At 46.7% G+C, this 20,428-nt stretch overlaps 1 protein-coding gene across 2 annotated transcripts in view; it reads left to right on the forward strand.

Moving 5' to 3' along the window:
* Positions 1-20,428, forward strand: part of LOC147021275 (uncharacterized) — a 63,545-nt gene that overhangs the window by 21,913 nt on the left and 21,204 nt on the right. For both annotated transcript variants that reach the window (XM_085891099.1, XM_085891100.1), the window contains exons 3-4: positions 12,766-12,883; positions 13,025-13,095. In XM_085891099.1, coding sequence (XP_085747225.1) covers positions 12,766-12,883; positions 13,025-13,095 — 189 coding nt within the window. The remainder of the gene's footprint in view (positions 1-12,765; positions 12,884-13,024; positions 13,096-20,428) is intronic.

A 20,428-nucleotide genomic window follows, 5' to 3' on the forward strand; every position in this document is an offset into this window, starting at 1 on the left:
TATTGCAAGTACCTATTTGAGGAATTTCCCATTCCCTACCCCTCTATTTTTGCTCACTTTTCTCAGAGGTGAAATGTCAAACATATGGCCATATAATAGCATCAATTCGCAATAAGATTGGAAGGGCTAACAATTTTTTTTCCCAGTGCAGAATCACTATACCTACCAAAAAATACATCAAACAAAAGTATATCATGCATGACCACCTAAAAGCTTAAATAAGCCTCTTTTTGGGGGTTTGGCTCCCTTACGAACCAGATCTTACACTGTTGACAAATTTAATGATCAGGTGGTCAAAACTATAATCCAACATGAGCTCTTTGATACATTTCTGGATTTAAATTAACCCATTGGGAAAAATGAAGATGATAATGCCACTTTCAAAGATGTGATCAAATAGATATTGTAGCAATTTCTTGGCCCAGGCCACAGCAAGCAATCTGAATATATATCAGGTGAGGTAATGTGCTTTGTGTATGGTAAACATACACTGGTATGGTATATTTTTTTTTTATGTATGGTAAACATACACTGGTATGTTTTGCTGGTAAACAAGGCTCCATCATGATTCAGATCTGAGGTTACAAAGGAAAGCAGCTATCAAACAACAAAATACTTGGAGGTTTGGATAAGGACAAAAAATGAGTTTGTTACTTCAAGGCTACCACCCTTGATATTAACTCAGCTTGGGAATCCTTCCACAGAAACCTGCTCTCTTTTAGGCACAGATTCATCCCATCTCTCCATCTATCATACCCATGCTCTCACCATGATGCACTGAATCCTGTGGAAAGGCAGTTGCCTTGAAATGCTTTGCATTCTCCTCCCAGAAGGAAAATCCAACTGAAGGCAGCCTCAGATGATTCCACAAAGCCCACAACAAATGTGTCCATTGTCGGGAGAGCCAGAAAACATCTGTCCAACTTCAAGAATGAACTTTCAAACTTCTCTCTTTCCTCTAAAAACTGGTGATGCCTTGTTTTAGTCTGTCCCTAGTGTGTGCTCTCCCTCCACCCCTTTCTCTCTCTTAAAATGACACCACAACCGACTCTGCTCGTGAGAAGCCTGCCTCAAATCTTGTGTCCTCAACCCCTCGCACTCTGTACTCACCTGACCCAGTCGCAGCCAAATGCTTCTGAACTCTGTCTTTTGCACCTGAGAATATGGAGAAGTTTCTTGCAACCCTCAACACTGATTCTGTAACTGGACTGGACGGAATCATCTCGCATGTCCTAAAAACCTGCTTTCCTGCTCTTGCACGTCCTCTCTGCCATTTTTACCCTGTCATTTGTGCTCAGTCATCTTGTATCTGCTTGGAAATCAGGCAACATCACTGCATCATGTAAAAAAGTGCAAAAAAACGATCCCCTCAATTACAGACATAGCAACTTGCTTCCAATCAGCAAGGTGATGGAATCCGTCATGGGTAATTCCATGTAATAATGGACATGAAGCATAAAATTTGGAAATGTATTTTTCAAAAGGATTTCTGTTGGACAGTGTTTAGTTAGGTCTGAATTTTCATAATTTATGGGATATTTACTCCGTGGATGATGTCACGTGATTTGGCGGCCATCTTGAAAGAACTGCCTCAACGTCTTCCAACGGTAAGTCATTCTGTCTGTTATCATTTTGTTGAAAATATGGCTATTTTATTAATGTTTTAATCCGAAGTAGTATTCGCTGATGAATATTACTGATATAGGATCAGGCTGTAACTACTCATCAACATATTTGTTCCATTTCTCTCTGTGCCTATAGATTAACATCAACGAGGCATATGCAAGCAATGAGGCTTGTACAAGCTGTTAGACAACCAAATGTTCACTGATGTATGTAAGAGATTGTATAGATATCATAAAATGCGCCCAGCATTGACTATCCAATATGTGATCGCATGGGTTACGTCCGTTACATTGCTGAGTTACGTCCGTTACAGTGAACTTTTCAAAATATTTTAACAAACAAGACAGGTCGTATCGTTGGAATATAGAAAGTATGCTACTAATGCTTAGTTTGCTTACCGTGAATGAAAGGTAAACTACAAATTCGTTATTTCGCAGGATTTAAGAATTGTGCTATGACCAGTTTTAGTTGTGTCCATTTCGATGTTACGCCTCTTAAATGTTGATTTTTGCTTTAGTAGTCGACTGCACTGGGGTTTGTACCAATATCAGAAAGCCATAGAGACTAATTACGATATGTAATAAAGAAACTCTCTGTAATATGGCCAACCTTTTCAAAATTTCAACATTAGTGATGCAATTTTTGTCGCAATGTTACGTCCGTTACACTGGAATTACTCATCACAGTTGATATTAAATCCTTCCTTTTCTTCAACGGCCTCATTTCAGAACACCAATTTGGATTCAGACCAAATCACTCCACCTTAGACAAGCTGCTTCTACTTGCCCAACAATGGAAGGAGGCCCTCGATGTCTGACATGAGATCAGGGCTGTCTCTCTAGACACGTCTCGTTTTCAATACAGTCTGGAATCCTGCCTTGCACTCCAAACTCTGTCAACAGCATCCAAGACCAACTCCATTCTTGGGTTATTGACTTCCTCCACTCTCATAGCCAATGTGTGGCTCTGAACAGAATCCTTCCTTCTGTCCCTGGAAAGGCGGGAGTGCTCCAAAGCAGTGTTCTCGGCTCCATACTATTCCAAATCTTCATCAATGATCTCTCTGACTCTCTGAAAAATCCTTTTTATCTCTTTGCTGATCACTCCACCCTGTGCCGTGACATCCTTCATCGTTCAGCTTGGCAGGCTGCAGCCTCTTCCCTTTTGTCAGACTTTGACAAAATCACAAGTGGATCAAACCCTTGGAATATGGCTTTCAATCCTGACAAATCTCACACTCACTATCTCTCTCTGAAAAGAACATCTGGTAAACTCTCCCATCAACTTTCTTAACAATCCTCTTGCAGAAGTTCAGTCACTCAAACTCTTGGTGTGTTCTCAGTAATGATTTTTTTCCTTGGATTAAACAAAAAAACAAATTTCAAAGTTGGCCTCCAAAGCCAGTCGCTGACATTAATGATCTTTCATCCTGTAAAGTCCTTCCTTGGCACACCTGAACTCATCCACTTACAATGCCTTCGTCCACAGTTTAATGGAGTACTGCTCTCCCCTCTGGGCTCGCTCCCCTACCTCTCCCCTTGCTCAGCTTGATGCCATGGAAACCAAGGCCTTCAGGAGTCGATGGGCCGATCATTTTGCCAACACAGGCCAGTGGTCTTTCTGTCTTCTGCCTCATTTCTGGTCTTTCACGCTGCCTTGTCCCTGTTTTTGCCCCCCCCCCCACCCCAGGTTCCTGCAGGGAGCATGCAGTTCACCAGCAATCCCCTTCTCATGAAACTCCCAAAATCTGGAATCGCTTTTCACTTCCACTCCTTCTTTCCTCTTTTTTTTTTTTTTTTTTTTTTTTTTTCCTGCCTGTAGAACTAACTTGTACATTCTCTTCAATCCCATTCTTCTCTCCAGGTTTAAGACTGCTCTTCACCACCATCTCAGATCATCCCCCACCCAAAACCATTATCTTTTCTACCCCCGTTAACTGCCACACCTAAATTTCTAATTTGTCCGTCTTGAGTTTGATTTAGAATTCATCTTATCCACCCCTTCTCTCACCTACACCTCATCCTCGCCCTCATCCCTGGTTGTCCGTCTGTCTATATTCTCCCTCGGCCCTGCTGTTGGCTTTCCCCCCTTCTTTTTTCTGCTGTTCTTTTTGTTTTGTTGCATTCTGATTTGTTCTGTTTTCTGCCTCTTCCATGAGCATTGACTCTGTATTCACAAAAAAGAGGGTGAGAAAAGGGCAAAATAAAATGAATGATACATGCACCATTTATACAATTTTTAAGAAGCTCGGACAACATTGTACTTGCCTATTGATTGGCCCTCTCGTCGTCTCCAATGGTGATCTCTTGGCATGAAGCAGACATTTATGACCGGTTCATGAATGCAGCCATTGCTCAAATGAACTGTAAGACCTGTTTATGAAAGGTGGTCAAACGCGTATATTCTCATCGGACGTTGTTTCCACGTATCACTGAAAATTTCCATGTTGGCGAAGTGAGTTATATATCCGTCCTCCGTTTTGATGTTCTGGTGCGTTTTTACTGCCAAAAAAGCATTTTTGGAAATTGGAAAAGACCCTTTGGTGTGACAGACAACTGCAGACATTTTATTTTTTGGGGCCTTTTCAGTTGGAGGGATCTGCCAGTTAACTTTTAGTGTGTCACTTTACCTGATGTACTTGGCTTTTCTGATTTTGTCAATATGATAAAACACACCTTTTGGGAAAGCCATCAGCCTTTGTGATGGCATTTAATTCATGGTGGTCTATGACATGCAGAACCGCATCCGAACTGCACTTCACATTGATGGGAAGCACTGACATTCTATAGCCAATGCATTCAAAAGATGGGGTTAGTGCTTTGAAGAAAAACATGCATTTTATCTGCTTTGCACTTTCCAGGTTCTTAACCATGGAATCTTTTTTTCTTTTTTTTAATAGAAGAGTGGAGGAACTGAACGACAAAGGGTACCAGGTTAACAAACTATAAAAGGGTATGGGGCAGATGGACATGCACAAGGATGAAGAACACAAAATGAGTAATAATGACTTGGGGAAGAACAGAATGGGAAAGAATCAGCATGCGTGGAAGAGATTGTGGATGTGCATGAGGTCGTGATGGACAGCACATTTGAAAGATTGAAGTGAGTAGGATGAGCCAACGGACACATGATTCCGCAATCTGGAGAATAAGGGGGTGAGTTTATGCGGGTGGGCAACCAACCTGGATTTTTGGAGGGTGAGCAGGTGAGGGTTTCTTGAGGAATGTGTGTGACTGCATTGGCTTTGGGGCCTCAGCGGTAGGAGAGGACGGGAGCAAGGCCTGATGTAAAATTGGATATAATGGAGAGGCCATAAACTTGCCACCAGTGGGAGAGCGACAGTCCTTTCAAATCCAAATACTGTCAAGACATACCAATGGTACGGAAGGCCTTGGATTTGACTGCCTCAAGAGGAGCAAGGTCAAAAGCGAGAGTACTAACCCAGAGTTGCACTCCATGGAATAATCATATGAAAGCCTTATACACTGTGATGTGCTCGATATGGCTCAGGAATGCCTTGGTTCCACAAAGGATATCCAGATGGTGACAAGCCTTTGTTGCTGATACTGATACTGATGGTGATGGTGATAAACCACACGTTTTACAGAGCATCGATGCTGCCGAAGCAGTTTCTTGGGAAGATTTATGCTGGGTGGTTTGCCATTCCTTTCACCTTCTCAGCGTTGTTTGTCCATGCTCTATCCTTTTAAATGCTGAGTGTTGAGCAAGGACACAACACATACTATTTTAAAGTCTTTGGTGTGACTTGGCAGGGATTTGAACCACCGACTTCCCAGAATCAGGGCGGATGCTCTCATCATTACATCATCAAGTTTGGTCCTTTGATGCCAGTTTGGCAATAAAATCCGCTCATGAAAAGTTTTGGAAGATTGCGAGGCCAAGGAGTTGCTGGGACTGCGACTCTTCCAGTGACTGTCCAGAGAAGTGAATTGTATAATTTGTTTGCCTATCTTTCTGGAGAGTGCGTGTAAGAGCATGTGACTGCTGGCATTGAACATCATGTTCAATGTATCTTGGTCAAACTGGCAGTAATTCTGCATTTTCCATACCAGAAATACCAGCTCCCTTTGGGAGCATTGGCAAGTCATTTCTCCCCCCTCCAGTGAGGGGGGGGGGAGGATTCCCCCTGCCCCCCCCCAACATGATCTGACCCTGGGTACTACCAACACACGTGCAAAATTTAGTGGAGATCGGGCCAGCCATTTTTTCCCTATGTTTTACATACATACACACATACAGTGCCTTCAGAGAGTATTCAAACCCCTTGACTTTTTCACATTTTTTTGTTACAGCCTGAATTTAAAATGGATTAAATTTCAAAAAAAAATTGTCAGATCTACACAAAATATCCCAAAATGACCGAGAGAAAAAAGATGTTTTGAGAAATTAATTACAAACTAGTGCGTGCCCGTAGGTGCAAACAAAACAAAACAAAACAAAACAAAAAAAACTTTAAAACCGCATACCAGAAACAACTACACAGGCCATTCCTTCGCTCTCACGTGGCCGTACATGCAAAAAAAACAAAAAAACAACTCAAACCGCGTGCCAGAAACAACAACTACACAAGCCGTTCCTTCGCTCTCGTAAACGACGACTGGTATGGATTGGGGCATTGTGTTTAAGAAAGTACAGAAATCGAGAAAGAAAGAATACAGTAAGTCGATAAATCAAGAAAAAAATCGAGAAAGAATACAGTAATCATCACTGACTGGATTGGGGTATTGGGTTTAAGAAAATCGAGAAAGAATACAGTAATCGTCACTATCCAGAAGTGAAGTCCTCACTGTCCGGAAGTTCACATATGGCAGTTACGATTATTCGCAATTTAGTTTTAATGGCCAATTATTCAATTAGCGCCAACGTATTTTGCCTTTTATCGCAAGGAAAAACACAAAGAGAAGAGGAAAGAGGAGAAAAAAAAAACGTGAAAAAATAATTTACTTCCTGCTTCGGAGCATACCAGCACTCTCATGTTACCCAAATTTATGCACCGTCTAATATGAAAACGATCATAACTTGGGGGCATTGTGTTTATCTATAAATGCGCATAACTAATCGAGAAATTATTAGAATACACGAAGTCATCATTATCCGGAAGCCCGTACGTTGTAACCCGTAATGGGGAACGCGGCTGCCCGTAAAAAAAAAAAAAAAAAAAAAAAAAATCATAAATAAATATTCAAACTGCGAGCAACAAACAACAACCACACAGGCCGTTTCTTCGCTCTCACGTGCCCGTACGTGGGTGGCGCGGAAGTTCGCATAGCACAGTTACGATGACTCACAATTTAGGTTTTAATGGCCAATTATTCAATTTGCGCCAACGTAATTTGCCTTTTCGCAATGTCCTCGCAAGGAAAAACAAAAAGAGAAGAGACGAGAAGAGAGAAAAAAATTACTTCCTGGTTCGGAGCACACCAGCACTCTGATGTTACTGAAATTTATGCACCGTCTCGTATGAAAATGATCATAACTTGAGGAGAAAAAAAAAAACGGCATGCACCGTGCGGACGTTGCGGCATGCACCGTCTCGTATGAAAACGATCATAACTTGCGGCATTGTGTTTATCTATAAATGCGCATAAGAAATCGAGAAATGATTGGAATATACGAAGTCATCACTCTCCGGAAGTCCTTACGTTGTAACCCGTAATGGGGAACGCGGCTGAGCTTCCCTTCCCCATCGGCCACGCCCACGCAACAACGTGTATTGTCATTGGTTTGGTAAATAAATGGCCATAACTTGGGAAGCACTTGTCCGATTAATATCAAACCTTTAAAAGGCACATCCTCATGTCCCCAGCAATATATCTGGCAAGTTTCAATTAGATCGGACCAGCGGTTGTCGACACACACACACACACACACACACACACACACACACACACACACACACACACACACACACACACACACACACACACACACACACTGCTGGAATTATAGAAAAATGAAAAGCTTTTAAACCCTGAGTCAATCTTTTGGAGGAGCGCCTTTGGCAGCGATTACAGCTTCGAGTCTTCTTGGGTGTGTCTGTATCAGCTTTGCACATCTGGATTTGGGGATTTTCTCCCATTCTTCCTTGTAGATTTGCTCAAGCTGTCAAGTTGAATGGGGAGTGTTGGTGAACAGCAATCCTCGTCTTTCCACAGATTCTCAATGGGATTCAAGTCTGGGCTTTGGCTGGGCCACTTGAGGACTTTCTTGTTCTGAAGCCATTCTAGTGTTGCTTTAGCTGTATGCTTGGGGTCATGGTGTTGGTAGGACATAAATCTTCGCTGCAGTTTAAGGTCTTTTGCACTCTGAAGCAGGTTCTCAAGGTTTTGCCTGTATTTGGCTCCATTCATTGGCCCCTCTGTCTTTACAAGTCTCCCAATCTCTGCCACTGAAAAGCATCCTTCAGCTTGATGCTGCCACCACCATGCTTCCTGGTAGGGATGGTGTTAGATGGGTGATGAGCTGTGCTCTGTTTCTGCCAGACGTGGTGTTTTGCATTCATATCAGGCCGAGTAATATCTTTTTGCAAACTACAGGTGAGCTGTCGTGTGCCTTTTTCTCAGGAGTGGCTTCTGTCTGGCCACTCTCCCATAAAGCCTAGATTTGTGAGGTGCTGAAGAGACTTGTCTTCCATCTCGGCCAAGGAACTCTGTAGTTCTGTCAGAGTGGTCATTGGGTTCTTGTTCACTTCCCTGATCAAGGTCCTTAATGCCCAGTTGCTCACTTTGGTCGGACAGCCATCTCTTGTAAGAGTTTTGGTCATTCCATATTCCTTCCGTTTCTGAATAATGGAGCTCACTGTGCTCTTGGGAACTTTCAACACTGTTGTAGAAATTATTTTATGCCTCCTCACAGTTCTATCTCACAGTTCTATCTCAGAGTTCTATGGACAGTTCCTTGGACTTCATGGTAGAGTTTCTGCTCTGACATGCAGTCAACTGTGGGACCTTATATAGAATGGTGTGTTTTTCTTTCTAAGTCAAGTCCAATCAATTCAATCAGCCACAACTGGACTCCAATCAAGTTGTGGAGACATCATTCTCAAGGACGATCAAAGGAAGTCGGATGCACCTAAACTCAATTTGGAGTGTCGTAGCAAAGGGGGTTGAACACTTATTGACGCAAGACATTTCAGCTTTTTCCCTTTTCATAAAATTGTAAAAATTTATAAAAACATGTTTTCAATTTGTCATTATGGGATATTTTGCGTAGATTGGTGACAAAAAAATTGAAATTTAATCCATTTTAAATTCAAGCTGTAACACAACAAAATGTGAAAAAGTCAAGGGGTGTGAATACTTTTTGACGGCTGCAACGCTACATACATACATACATACATACTGTTGTAGGATTCTCGCCCGCCGGCGTGCGAACGACCGTGTTTGACCAATAGCGGGCACTTCGCCCACCGAACGGACAATCTAGTCGCGGCTTTCCGGATCGACGCCGAAAACCAGCCACGGGTGTGATTTGGGTGCACACCACAGCCTAGTCAACACTCTACCCGCGCTACAGGGTCAATCGCCGAATTGTCGATATACCTAATTAATCGCGCGGGCAGACTACAGAGAGACTACCTCAACGGGGCTGCTTGGAAACGAGCCGCTTAAGCAGCTCGCTTCGTTTTGGGATAAACGAGCGGGGTATTATCGCGCAGCCCCGTTGGACCCGATCACTTTTATCGGCTATTTAAAAACCAACTATATTCCGAACGCAGAACGGCAGTTCAATTAAGGGAAGAGGACGTAACGAACGGGTTAACATTTGAACAAGCACATTTATTTACAAAGCACACGTAAACAGTGATGCAGTCATGCAGGTATGCAATTATGCAAGGCCGAACACGCACGCATGTATACAACCAACAAAAGCAATGCAAAAGAGCTACTACCGTCTGTCTATTATGTACACACTTATACAGTTCTACTTATGGACATGGCGCCACAACGTTAATTCAAAAGCAACAAAGAGAAAACCCCAGGAAAGACGAGGGGTAGACTGGACCTCTTGGATCTTTATTTCACGGAGCTGTGATGACCGCAGAAGCTCCGCGAGGCCAGGCTGGTTACCTTCACCTTTGAGGTGCCTCGCTGGGGCGACCCGCGAAGTCCCGTCCTCACGGCAGCTATCGTGACCGCGGTCCGGCCCAGGCCCCGTCCGGGCTGGTGATTTTGGCCCAGCTGGCAACGCCTCAGAGGAACGAATGGGTCTTATGCTCTTTCAGAGTTGATGCTCTCTTTAAGAGCCCGTCCGTCCCTCAGCGATGCTCGGACTGTCCCGAAGCCCGATCATCTCAGACCGTTTGATGCTGGCTGGCGACCTCTCTTCGGTTCTCCCCACGTCCCACACACGAACGCGCAGTTCTGCATGGCACGGCTGGCCTGCTGTGCTCCCAGCTCCGTCTCCTCGGCGAACCCAGACCTTCACTGCCCTCCACTGGACTCGAACCTTGCTCCTCACACCACTCCAAACCCCGACCGACTGCCTGAACTGGCGCTCTGCGCGCCTTTTTATAAGGTTTGTGAGGCGAGGTTTGATCTCCGCTCTTTCCCCTCTGACCCCCACTGGCTCCGCCCCTCTTGATCTCCTGATCTGAATTCCGAGGCGAAGCTTGGAGCGAGCGGACGTGGTAGAAATCGTCGCTGGCAACAAGGAAACCCCCGCGTTTGTTTGCAGCAATCTTGCCGTGGCCGGCGCAAAGATGGCGGCGCCCGCAGAGCCGAAGGTGAAGCGATGTTTCGTCGTTGGGTATTAGGGGAGATGCGGTTTATGAGATGGTGGTTGGCATTGTGGAGAAGGTGGTTGTGGTTGGCGTCATGGAGAAGGTGGTTGTGTGAGGGCGGTTGTTGAAATGCGGTTGGCGTTGTGGAGAAGGTGGTTGTGGTTGGTGTTGTGGAGAAGGTGGTGGTTGTGGTTGAAATGCGGTTGGCATTGTGGAGAAGGTGGTTGTTGTGGAGCGGTTGGTCAGAGCGATGTTGGTGGTGGAGGTGGTTGTTGTGAAGCTGTTGGTCAGAGCGGTGTTGGTGGTGGAGGTGGTTGTTGTTAAGCGGTTGGTCAGAGCGATGTAGTTGTGAAGCGGTTGGTCAGAGCTATGTTGGTGGTGGAGGTGGTTGTTGTGAAGCGGTTGGTCCAAAATAACGATAGCAAAAGAAAAACGGCTCACTCAAAGATCACAGCCCGGTTATACGAATAAAACCCTTTAAACATCGGTGGGGAAATCTATCTGAACACAGACTTATCGACATAACTGATCTAAGGACCTATATGGTGCTCTGCGAATTTCCACAGCCGTAACAATACATTCATACATACATACATCCACCTTATTAGTCCTCTACTGATTTCACTGGAGGGGACTTTAGGTTTGCTGTCCGGCTGTCCGTCCATCCCACCTATTTTTTTTTTGCACACTTTTTTTTTTCCTATACCCTTTAACACCCTGTTCTTCTTTGCATGGCCTACGAGCCATTGGTGGCCTAAAGTACATCGCCTGACATGCAGCTGATAATACACAAATGTGAAACCGACCCATCATAAAATGCTATCAAATTGACCCAATGGTTTCAAATGAGTGTTCCAATGTTGAGCATAAAAGTAACATAACGACATCAGTAGATAGCAGTATGCAAACAATTATGCTTGCAGCCCGGTAACCATAATGAAAAAAAGAGAGTACTTGGAGGCAGGGCCAAATGACAGCCATTATGGAGTCCTGCAGGCAGTGTGACGGAGCTCACGCTGATGTCTTATCGGCAAAAGTGGTCCGCACTAAAAAAAATAGTGAAGATCACTGCTTTAACATATTCAACTGAAACTTGGGACATGGCTTTATTGGGATGAGTTTCAAGGTGTTTCGTCAATTTTTCACAGTTGTGCCCTTTTTGTACTTAGAAAAGATCATATTAGTATGGGACATGTATTGAAAAGCAATTCTCACTCTTGTTTAATATAATAGGATTGTCATCCTGAATTTAGGGGGTTGATTTCTCATCTTTGTTGAATATTGTTGGAATACCATGCAGTTATGGTGTGTTTATTATTAGCTCACCTCGGACATCGTTCTGGAGAGCTTATGGGATGGCGCGTCATCCGTCTGTCCACATATACTTGCAACTTCTCTGAAACTACATGTATGATTTTGATGAAACTTTACCACAACATTCCCGTCACCGTGTATGTATCAAAGTTTGTTCATGGCATGAAAAACATCGGGCCTTAAGGAGGTCTCTGGAGGTTGTCCCCCAAAAGATGTATATTTGCTTTCTTCTCAGAAACTACACATGCAATTCTGATGAAACTTGACCGCAACCTTCATCACCCGTGATGTATCAAAGTTTGTTCACGACATTAAAAAAAAAATTCCATAGGTATTTACTTTCTTCTCCGTTATATATTTTGTGGGTCATCCATGCTGACAAGTGGTTCCCTGGTTATTTTATCCAGCTGCTACCAGGGGTATTTCCCCAATGTTTATTTTTAATTTGTGGTTGTGACTTTTTTTGCCACATCTTCAACATTTCTTTCAAATTTGTGGAACACAGTTACCCCTTGTTGTAATCAAACTGTCTGATTTAGTATGTTGTCACCAAGCATTTTTAACTGCAGGATGCTTCAGGAAACAAAATAATCTCATGTCCAAACCCTATTCCTCCCCCCCTCCCTGGCAAAGGCCATTGTTATCTTTATCTCTATAAAATACCAAATTTTTTTTTTTTTTACACTGAATTATTTGATATTCATACACATCTCAACATCAATGCCAGCTGACATAAAATGTCGAAAGCAGGGTCCTTCCAAAGATTTGCTTTACACAAAAATGATAGCTCTGTGGAGCGCACCTTTGAAGTCGACTCTGAAGCATGTTAGTCTTTTACCAAAAGTCCTTGTAACCTGATGACTGTGATGCTCTTACATTTCAACAATGAGCTGTCCAATTGTAAGTAATTAAAACCTCTTTCTCTTTCAGCAGTTCTTCAATTTAAAGTTTTTTTTTTAAAGTGTACTTATTTTAATATCTTGCTTCCTGAGCGTTTCACACAATTGTAACCTGAGCACTGGGAATCTTGAGGGTTTTCTTGTCTGTGTAATCGTGCAACATCTATCCTTTGCCTGACCTAGAGGCATGAAGATGATCGAAAACAGGGCAATTCAGGATGAGGAGAAGATGGAACTTCAAGAGGCTCAGCTAAAAGAAGCAAAGCACATTGCAGAGGAAGCTGATCGCAAATACGAGGAGGTGCAGTGAGGATGCTATTTCCCGTTTTGCACACTCATTTGGTTGTATACTGCACTCAGAACAGTGCCTCACAAAATGAGCAGCATCATTGAGGCACAACGTGGAATCTGCTCGAAATTTCACATTCTTTGTTGCCTGCAGGTTGCTCGTAAGTTGGTGGTTCTTGAGCATGACTTGGAGCGAACTGAACAGCGTGCCGAGCTGTCAGAAAGGTATGCTTCCCTATTTGTCTTTGCATTCTCTAATTGCTGTCTTGTGACAATGGGACAACAGAATAATTTTTTTAATTGGTATTTTGTGGTGTCCACTTAAAGTTGACCTTTTGAATGAACGGATTGATATTTCTCCAGCCGATAAATCAAAAATGGTGGAGAGGGAGGGGAGGTTGAGGTTTTAAAAAGAAAAATTCATTTTTTAATTTTTGTCTTGAGTTTGGGTTTTTGGGAAGGAATTAGTGAAGTTTGAACACATGACCCTTGTTTGACCATAATGCTAGGTCTAAGGCTTGTAATGGAGATGCCACTGACCACACACATACACACCTACTGAGATTGGGGGAAGTGCCATTACTTCCTGGGATACTGAGAGTATCAGCGAAAAAAGGGCGAGCGCCATTTTGCCACGCGGCGTGTTCGAGCTGGGGGCTCAAATCCATGGACATCGGCTTGTTACGAGTGACATTTGTGCTTTTGACACTTTCCTCTCGTCCATGAAACATCACCAAGTACTCTGTCTTGTCTGCATGCTGTCTGTCTGTCTCTGTCTTGTCTGCATGTTGTTTAAGGCATATCTCGGTCGGGACCCCCTCGAAACCTGTAATCCGTAGTTCCCTAGGTAAGAACGGGTTAAAGATTGTTAATAAAAACATTGTCGTGAATATTTTGCTTGTGTTGTGTTCCCCGATGTTCCCCAATAAATCTGGTTGGTTCGTATGAAGTTGCCGCTATGGATTAATTTGTGTCGCGTCGAGGAACGATCCGTTCGATTGGCATATAAAACCAAAATGGTTACAGACTGGCAGAAAACACTCGGTATCTGACAAAACCAGTCTGTAACCGGGGTTCTATTTCCCCAACTGGTAAGGTCCAGGATTACGTTGGTATCGCGATTGAAGACTCGTGACCCAAGGCCTGTGCTGAGCCAGCCGGCGTTATAAACCCCGGAGATGGCCGGAGTGGGTTGAGAATCCCTCCGTCGCTGAATCCTTAACAATATATATTGTTACGGGCCGGGGGATCGGCCGCCAACCGACCGCTCTGAACGGAACCGCAAGTTGAGTCGGCCCGACCGATCTCCCGGTATATAGATCGCCGCCCGGATAACTCCAAGCGATGGGTCCTTGTACAAGAACCGAAATACGCCAATCGGCAGATCACGTGGGGTAGGGTCGATTGCCAGTCTTCAATCTACCTAAATACCCACGTGATCCAACTACCGGGGTATTCCACCCTCGACGGAACTCTTACAGAACAAACCGCCGAGGCGAGCCTGTCCCGTGCGCGATTCCGAGCGGCTTAATCGCCGAGAACCGTCGGTCCAAATGTCCCCGTTTTACGGCAAACCAACAGCTTTCTGACTCCCAACGCACAAAATGCTCAGTCAATGAAAGAATCGACGCGACGAGCTGAAAACATTTAACAATTGGGGTATTTATTAATAATGGGGAACTAGGGAAGCACGTAAGAGCAGAACTATTCCGACTATACGAAATGCGATGCAAACATTTACAGCACACAAAGCATTTGACAATTTCCTACTTATTGGACGGGCCCACGGACACACGTTCACACACACACACACACACACACCCAATAAATGGTGGCAGAGGCCTTTAATAACGAGCTCCAGCTCGGAGGACAGGTGAGCTGAAACCCAGAGCCTATCTCGAACCTCTCCAGCTCGTGTGGTCTTCAAGTCGTTCGGACCCGGGCTCCAACGAGAGTGAGCTGGATCCAATCGACATGAGCCGCAATCCTTCCCGAGCTCCAGCGAATCCTCCCGCGCTTCTCAACACGTGCTGATGAGACGAAGCGCCGATCCTTCCCGTCGATGCGTCGCTTCCCCGAGGAACCACCTCCAAGAAGAGGTTGATGAGTCGCACCAAGCCGGGAGCCAAAATGGAGAACAAAGAGCTCCACGAACCAAGAAGAAGAAGAAGCCACCATTCGCAGCTCGAGCCGAGCAACCGGCTCGACTTTCTTCCAAAACAAACCAGCTCTCCAATAAGTCTACCGAGCCAAGCAGAAGCCGAAGGCCCACTGAACCACCAAAGCAAAAGGCCTCCAAAAAGCCTCCTCCCGAGCCAGGCCGCAGCCGAAGCTCACTGAGCCAGCTGAAGCAAAAAGCTTCCGAAGGCCTCAACCCGAATGCAAGCCAAGCAGGACCCGACGGTCTGCTGAACAACCACTCTCAACTCCCTTCTCCAACTCAGCACCCGAACAAAGAAAGGATATCTTCCGCCCTTCCCCTGCTCCCGGCGTGACTCGTGACTCGTGCCCTCGTGCTCCATCCCCCGCTCAACCACGGGTGGGAGGGAGTTGTTGACATCATGAATCACGGGACGGCAGGGTTCTTCTTCCTCTTCGTAGAAGAGGGGGGAGGGACGTCTCCATTGTTTAGTTCCCAAACTATTAAATCGATCCGCAGCGCATCGAATCGATTTCTAAACATTTAAACAATGGAAGGTGAGCTATCTCAGGAACGCGCACTTATCGACATAGCTGACTAAAGGAACCTGTATGTTGTGTGCAATCGAATTCCAAATTCGTAACGCTACCCCCTCCCCTTTTTACAGACTCGTCCCGAGGCGTCAAATTTTCGTGTGACCAGCATGTGTAAGTTTTTTTCCCTAGTACGTTCTACCTTCGGATCCCCGAGTGTGACATTTCTTTATGCGTGTCCCAAAAATAAATAACCTAATGCGCTGCGTAACTAACTAAACAAACTCTCGGACTCTTTCGGACAACTTCACTGAAATTGCCGGCGCTAAAACAAACATGCAGGTGAGGTTCCACGTATTTACAATTTTCACTCAACTTATCCATGACTTAACCATGGCCCAGGACTTGTGATCTGTGAAAGGGGAGTAGGTAAAAGTCATTTCAAAGTTCATTGATGCAGGGGAATGGATGGAGATGGTCGCAAAACACAAATGAGCATGATGGATGCACGGGCTGCCTGCAGGGCAGTCCTTGCAAAACTGGATGTTCCTGGCGCACATGGTGATGGATGGACACGGGCAAACGAGGGCTAGCAGGCATGGGGTCATGGCAGAGGTAGGCAAACTAGGCATGGCAAGGCAAGCCCATGTAGAACAGGCGGCTGCAGCACAACAGGCCGGCAGGTGAAGCTGGCCGGCCTCCGGTGTGGTTCCTTCAGTTCTGGAGGGAGTGCGGTGGTGCCAGCCGCTCTGAAGGCGGGCTCGGACCTAGCCTACTGTCTCCCCCCACTCTATCACCTTTGCCTGTTTCTGTCCATACCCACTCCCTTAGTTTGCCACAAAACACAACAAAATTTAGCCCCTCTTTATTTTTATTTCCCTTTTATAATTGTCTCCCTAACCCCCTTTATCGTCATTGTCCGGCTGGCCTATCATGTCCACCTAGCCTACTCCCAACCCCTAAAATCCTTTTTAGACGGGAATCGGGAGTAACTAGTGTCCTGTCTCGAGACCCAATGAAGCCTCAGAATGGCCTCCTCAGAGTTCAGCGATCTACCAAGGTGAGTCCAGCGGCCTACAATGAGCGAAGAGATGGATGGTGCGAAGGGGTACATCTCCTAACATTTATTAACCTGAAACTACCCCGGGGCTTTTCAAAAACGCCTCACTTTAAAACTATCGGTTCTAAAAACCACGATTCCCATCGCCTGTGTTGGTGTCCATTATAAATTTGGGCCTTGCCCTCAAATTTTCATTTGTGCCCTCGCACAATGTCCTGGCTGGGCAGCGTGGCTCAACTGGCAGGAACTCCCCCTCTGCCGAACTCTAACCATGGCACCTCCAGGCCGGCAGGTTGCCTCCGAGCCGAGCTGCTCCCTGCAATGCGGGGGGTTGCCCTCTCTGGCATTGCCCCCCTCCGATGCCCCCGTGGCGTGTTGATCTCCCGGGTCCCTTTCCGAGGGTCACCCGTGCCCACTACACTGCCTCAGTGGCATTCTGGCGCGACGGGTCCCGTTTTCGACGGGTCGCCCGTGCCCACTACACTATCCCGGCCCCTCTTGGGCCCTTGGCCTACTCTGGCCGACTAGTCCGGTGCCTGGGGTGCCCACTAAACAAAACTCACCTTTCCACAGCCACGCACCCAGCCGGTCCATAAACTCCTGCACCCCTCCAAACGGGTTTCGTGCCTTCTCTCGACACCAACAAAACGACCTCCTATTAGTAAATTTGAACAACCCACTAACTAACATTAAACTGACCCCAGGGTCACTTGGGTGGGATCACTCCTCCCCCCCCCCCAATCAGTCATCGCACCATGCATACCACATTTGCTCCACTCACACACTTGGGCCCGCTGTCCCACACTCATTCCTCACACACTTTCCATTTCACTACTCACACCAACATTCCATACTGCCATCCTTCCTAATTAAATCCCCTAACTTGTGATCCCTCGTCATCCCTTATTCTCATGCACGTTCCATTTACTCTACGTTGCTAAGCTACGTCCCCTCTACACATTTCCATGTCAGTCCATGTCTCCAAAAATTCCTATTTCCTAAATCTAAACTGAAATCCCTCTAACTAATCCATTCCACGGGCTCCATGTGGCCTTGTCCCTGCCCCATGAAGCTGGACTAATTATCGCTAACCCATCCCCCTAACTAGTTCTTCCTGTGCCCCCCCCTGCAGGGGGGTCTTCCACCCCCTGCCTGGGGCTCGTGGGCTCACAGCAAGGCTCTGCGAGCCTTGTGCCTCTGCGGGAGCAGTAGCTCCAGCTCCAGCTACTCCGGCAAGACAACCATGAGGGCGTAAGGTCGCCCTTGTAGGGTCTCAGGCAGTCCGCGTGGACGATCCGGGCGAGGGCTCGTGTTCCCATTTTAATTTTAAGGACCACGTCACTGATTTGCGCCAGGATGACCCCCAGGCCCTGCCAGGGCGAGGTGAGTTTCGGGCATCTGCCCTTCCTCCTCAGGGGGTTGAAGAACCAAATCTTCGCCCCCGGAGAGTACTCGCTCGCCTGGCTCCGGTGGTCGTACTTGCGCTTCATCTTTATACCCGCCTGTTGGAGCTGGCGGCGAGCGAAGGCTTGGACCTTTTCCATGCCTTCCTCCAACTGACGGGCATAGCCCTCCCCTGGGTGTCTGTCGGAACGCTCAGGCGTTGGTCCGCACAGCAAATCGACGGGGGCTCGCAACTCCCGTCCGTACATGAGCAGCGCCGGACTACAGGAAGTGGCCCCATGCTGGGACGCGCGATAAGCCATCAGGAGATACGGGAGATGTTCGTCCCAGTCCTGCTGATTATCGGCGGTGAAGAGGGCCAATTGTTGGATAAGGGTTCTATTGAACCTCTCCACCATACCGTCAGACTGTGGCCTCAGGGGCGTTGTTCGGGTTTTGCGAATTGCCAGGAGCCTACACACCTCTTTTAGCAATTCACTTTCAAAATTTTGCCCCTGGTCAGTGTAGTGTGCAGCTCCTCTGGAATCCCATGTCGACATACAAAACCTTCTACGAAGGCCTGTGCCACAACCCCGGCTTCTTGGTTGGGAAGGGCATAGGCCTCCGACGATTTGGTGAAATAGTCCATGATTACGAGGATGTACTTATTACCTCGGCGAGTGGGGGGCAGTGGTCCCAAAATGTCCATGGCCACTCGCTCAAGGGGGCCCCAACCTGATGTAATTGGAGTGGGGCCCTCATCCTCCGTGCCGGTCCCTTTTTGGCAGTACAGGCGTCGCATGCTCGACGCCAGTCCTGTACATCGCGCCCCATGTTGACCCAATAGAACCGCCGGCGGACCCGAGATATTGTTTTGATCCTGCCCAAATGGCCGCCGAAGCGGGTACCGTGCACCTGTTTCAAAATTTGGGTTTTAAATTGGTCTGGGACTATCACCAGCCAAGAAGTTCTCTCCGAGGGAATCTCCACCCACTTGCGATACAAGATGTTGTCCCTTATTTCCAGGGTCTTCCATTGGGCCCAGTATGCCTTTGTTCGTGCTCCGAACGGGGTAATTTCCTCCCCACTGGGCATCTTGTTTTCCTGGACCCACTTGTACACGGGCCCTATCACGGGATCCTCCCGCTGGGCCGTGCTCCACGCCAAACTGCCAAATTCGTCGTCTGCGGTTAGTGGCAAAATTGGGCTTACCACCCAGGCCACACGGGCTAAGAGCTTCTGGGAGGTGTCTGCCAATTGGTCCCTCTCCTCATGCCTCATGCAATATTTACAGTTTTCTCCCAGACAAGAGCGTCAAGAGAGCGCATCGGCATTCCCATGAGTCTTACCGGCTCTATGGGCCACATTGAAATTGTACTGCTGCAATTTTTCCAACCACCTTACAATTTGGCCCTCCGGTTCCTTGAACCGTAAGAGCCATTGCAAGGAGGTATGGTCAGTTCGAACCAAAAACTTCCTCCCGTACAAGTACGGGTGGAAGTGGCTCACTGCAGACAGCATGGCCAATAGTTCCTTGCGAGTGACGCAATTTCGCTCGGGCCGACTCATGGCCCGACTGCAATACGCGATCACTCTTTCCACGCCCCCCTGTGTCTGAGACAAGACTGCCCCCAATCCTTCCTGGCTTGCATCCATATCAAGGTATACATCCCGTCATCGGTGGGGTATGCTGGAATGGGTGCCGGATGTCAAACACCCCTTCAATTTGAGGAAGGCCTGATGGCATTCCCTTGTCCAATTAAATCTCAACCCCTTCTCCGTTAGCCGGTGGAGGGCCTGGCTATCTCCGCAAAGTTTGCCACAAAGCGCCGGAAGTAGGAGCAAAGACCCAAAAAACCCCATACCTGTTTGACGTTACGGGGTACGGGCCACTCCTCCACTGCTGTAATTTTACCTGCGTCAGTTTTCACCCCATCGCGGCCTATCACGTGTCTGAGATAGGCCACTTCCTTTGCGAACAAAGTACATTTCTCCGGGCTCAACTTCAACCCTGCCTGCCTGAGGTGCCCAAACACCTGGTCCAAATTGGTTATTGCCTGGGAAAATGTTTTTGCATGTGCCAGGACGTCATCCAGGTACACCAGGCATGATTGCCAGGGCATGCCACCCAGCACACGCCCCATCAATTTCTCAAAGGTGGCGGGGGCGTTGCACAAACCGAACGGCATTGCAGTGAACTGATAGTCCCTTCTCTGTAGAGAATGCCGTTTTCTCCTTCCCCGTCTGGTCCATCTCCACCTGCCAATACCCACTCTTGAGGTCCAAAGTTGAGAACCATTTGGAGCCTGAAACGGCGTCGAGGGTATCGTCAATTCTCGGCAGGGGATAAGAGTCTTTGAGTGTCACGTTGTTAAGTTGGCGATGGTCCACGCAGAAACGCGTGGTTCCATCCTTCTTTTTTACCAACACAACTGGTGACAT

The sequence above is a fragment of the Eptatretus burgeri genome, chromosome 8 (genome assembly GCF_056783735.1).
Source record: "Eptatretus burgeri isolate ZD-2024b chromosome 8, Ebu_testis_v1, whole genome shotgun sequence".
NCBI lineage: Eukaryota > Metazoa > Chordata > Myxini > Myxiniformes > Myxinidae > Eptatretus > Eptatretus burgeri.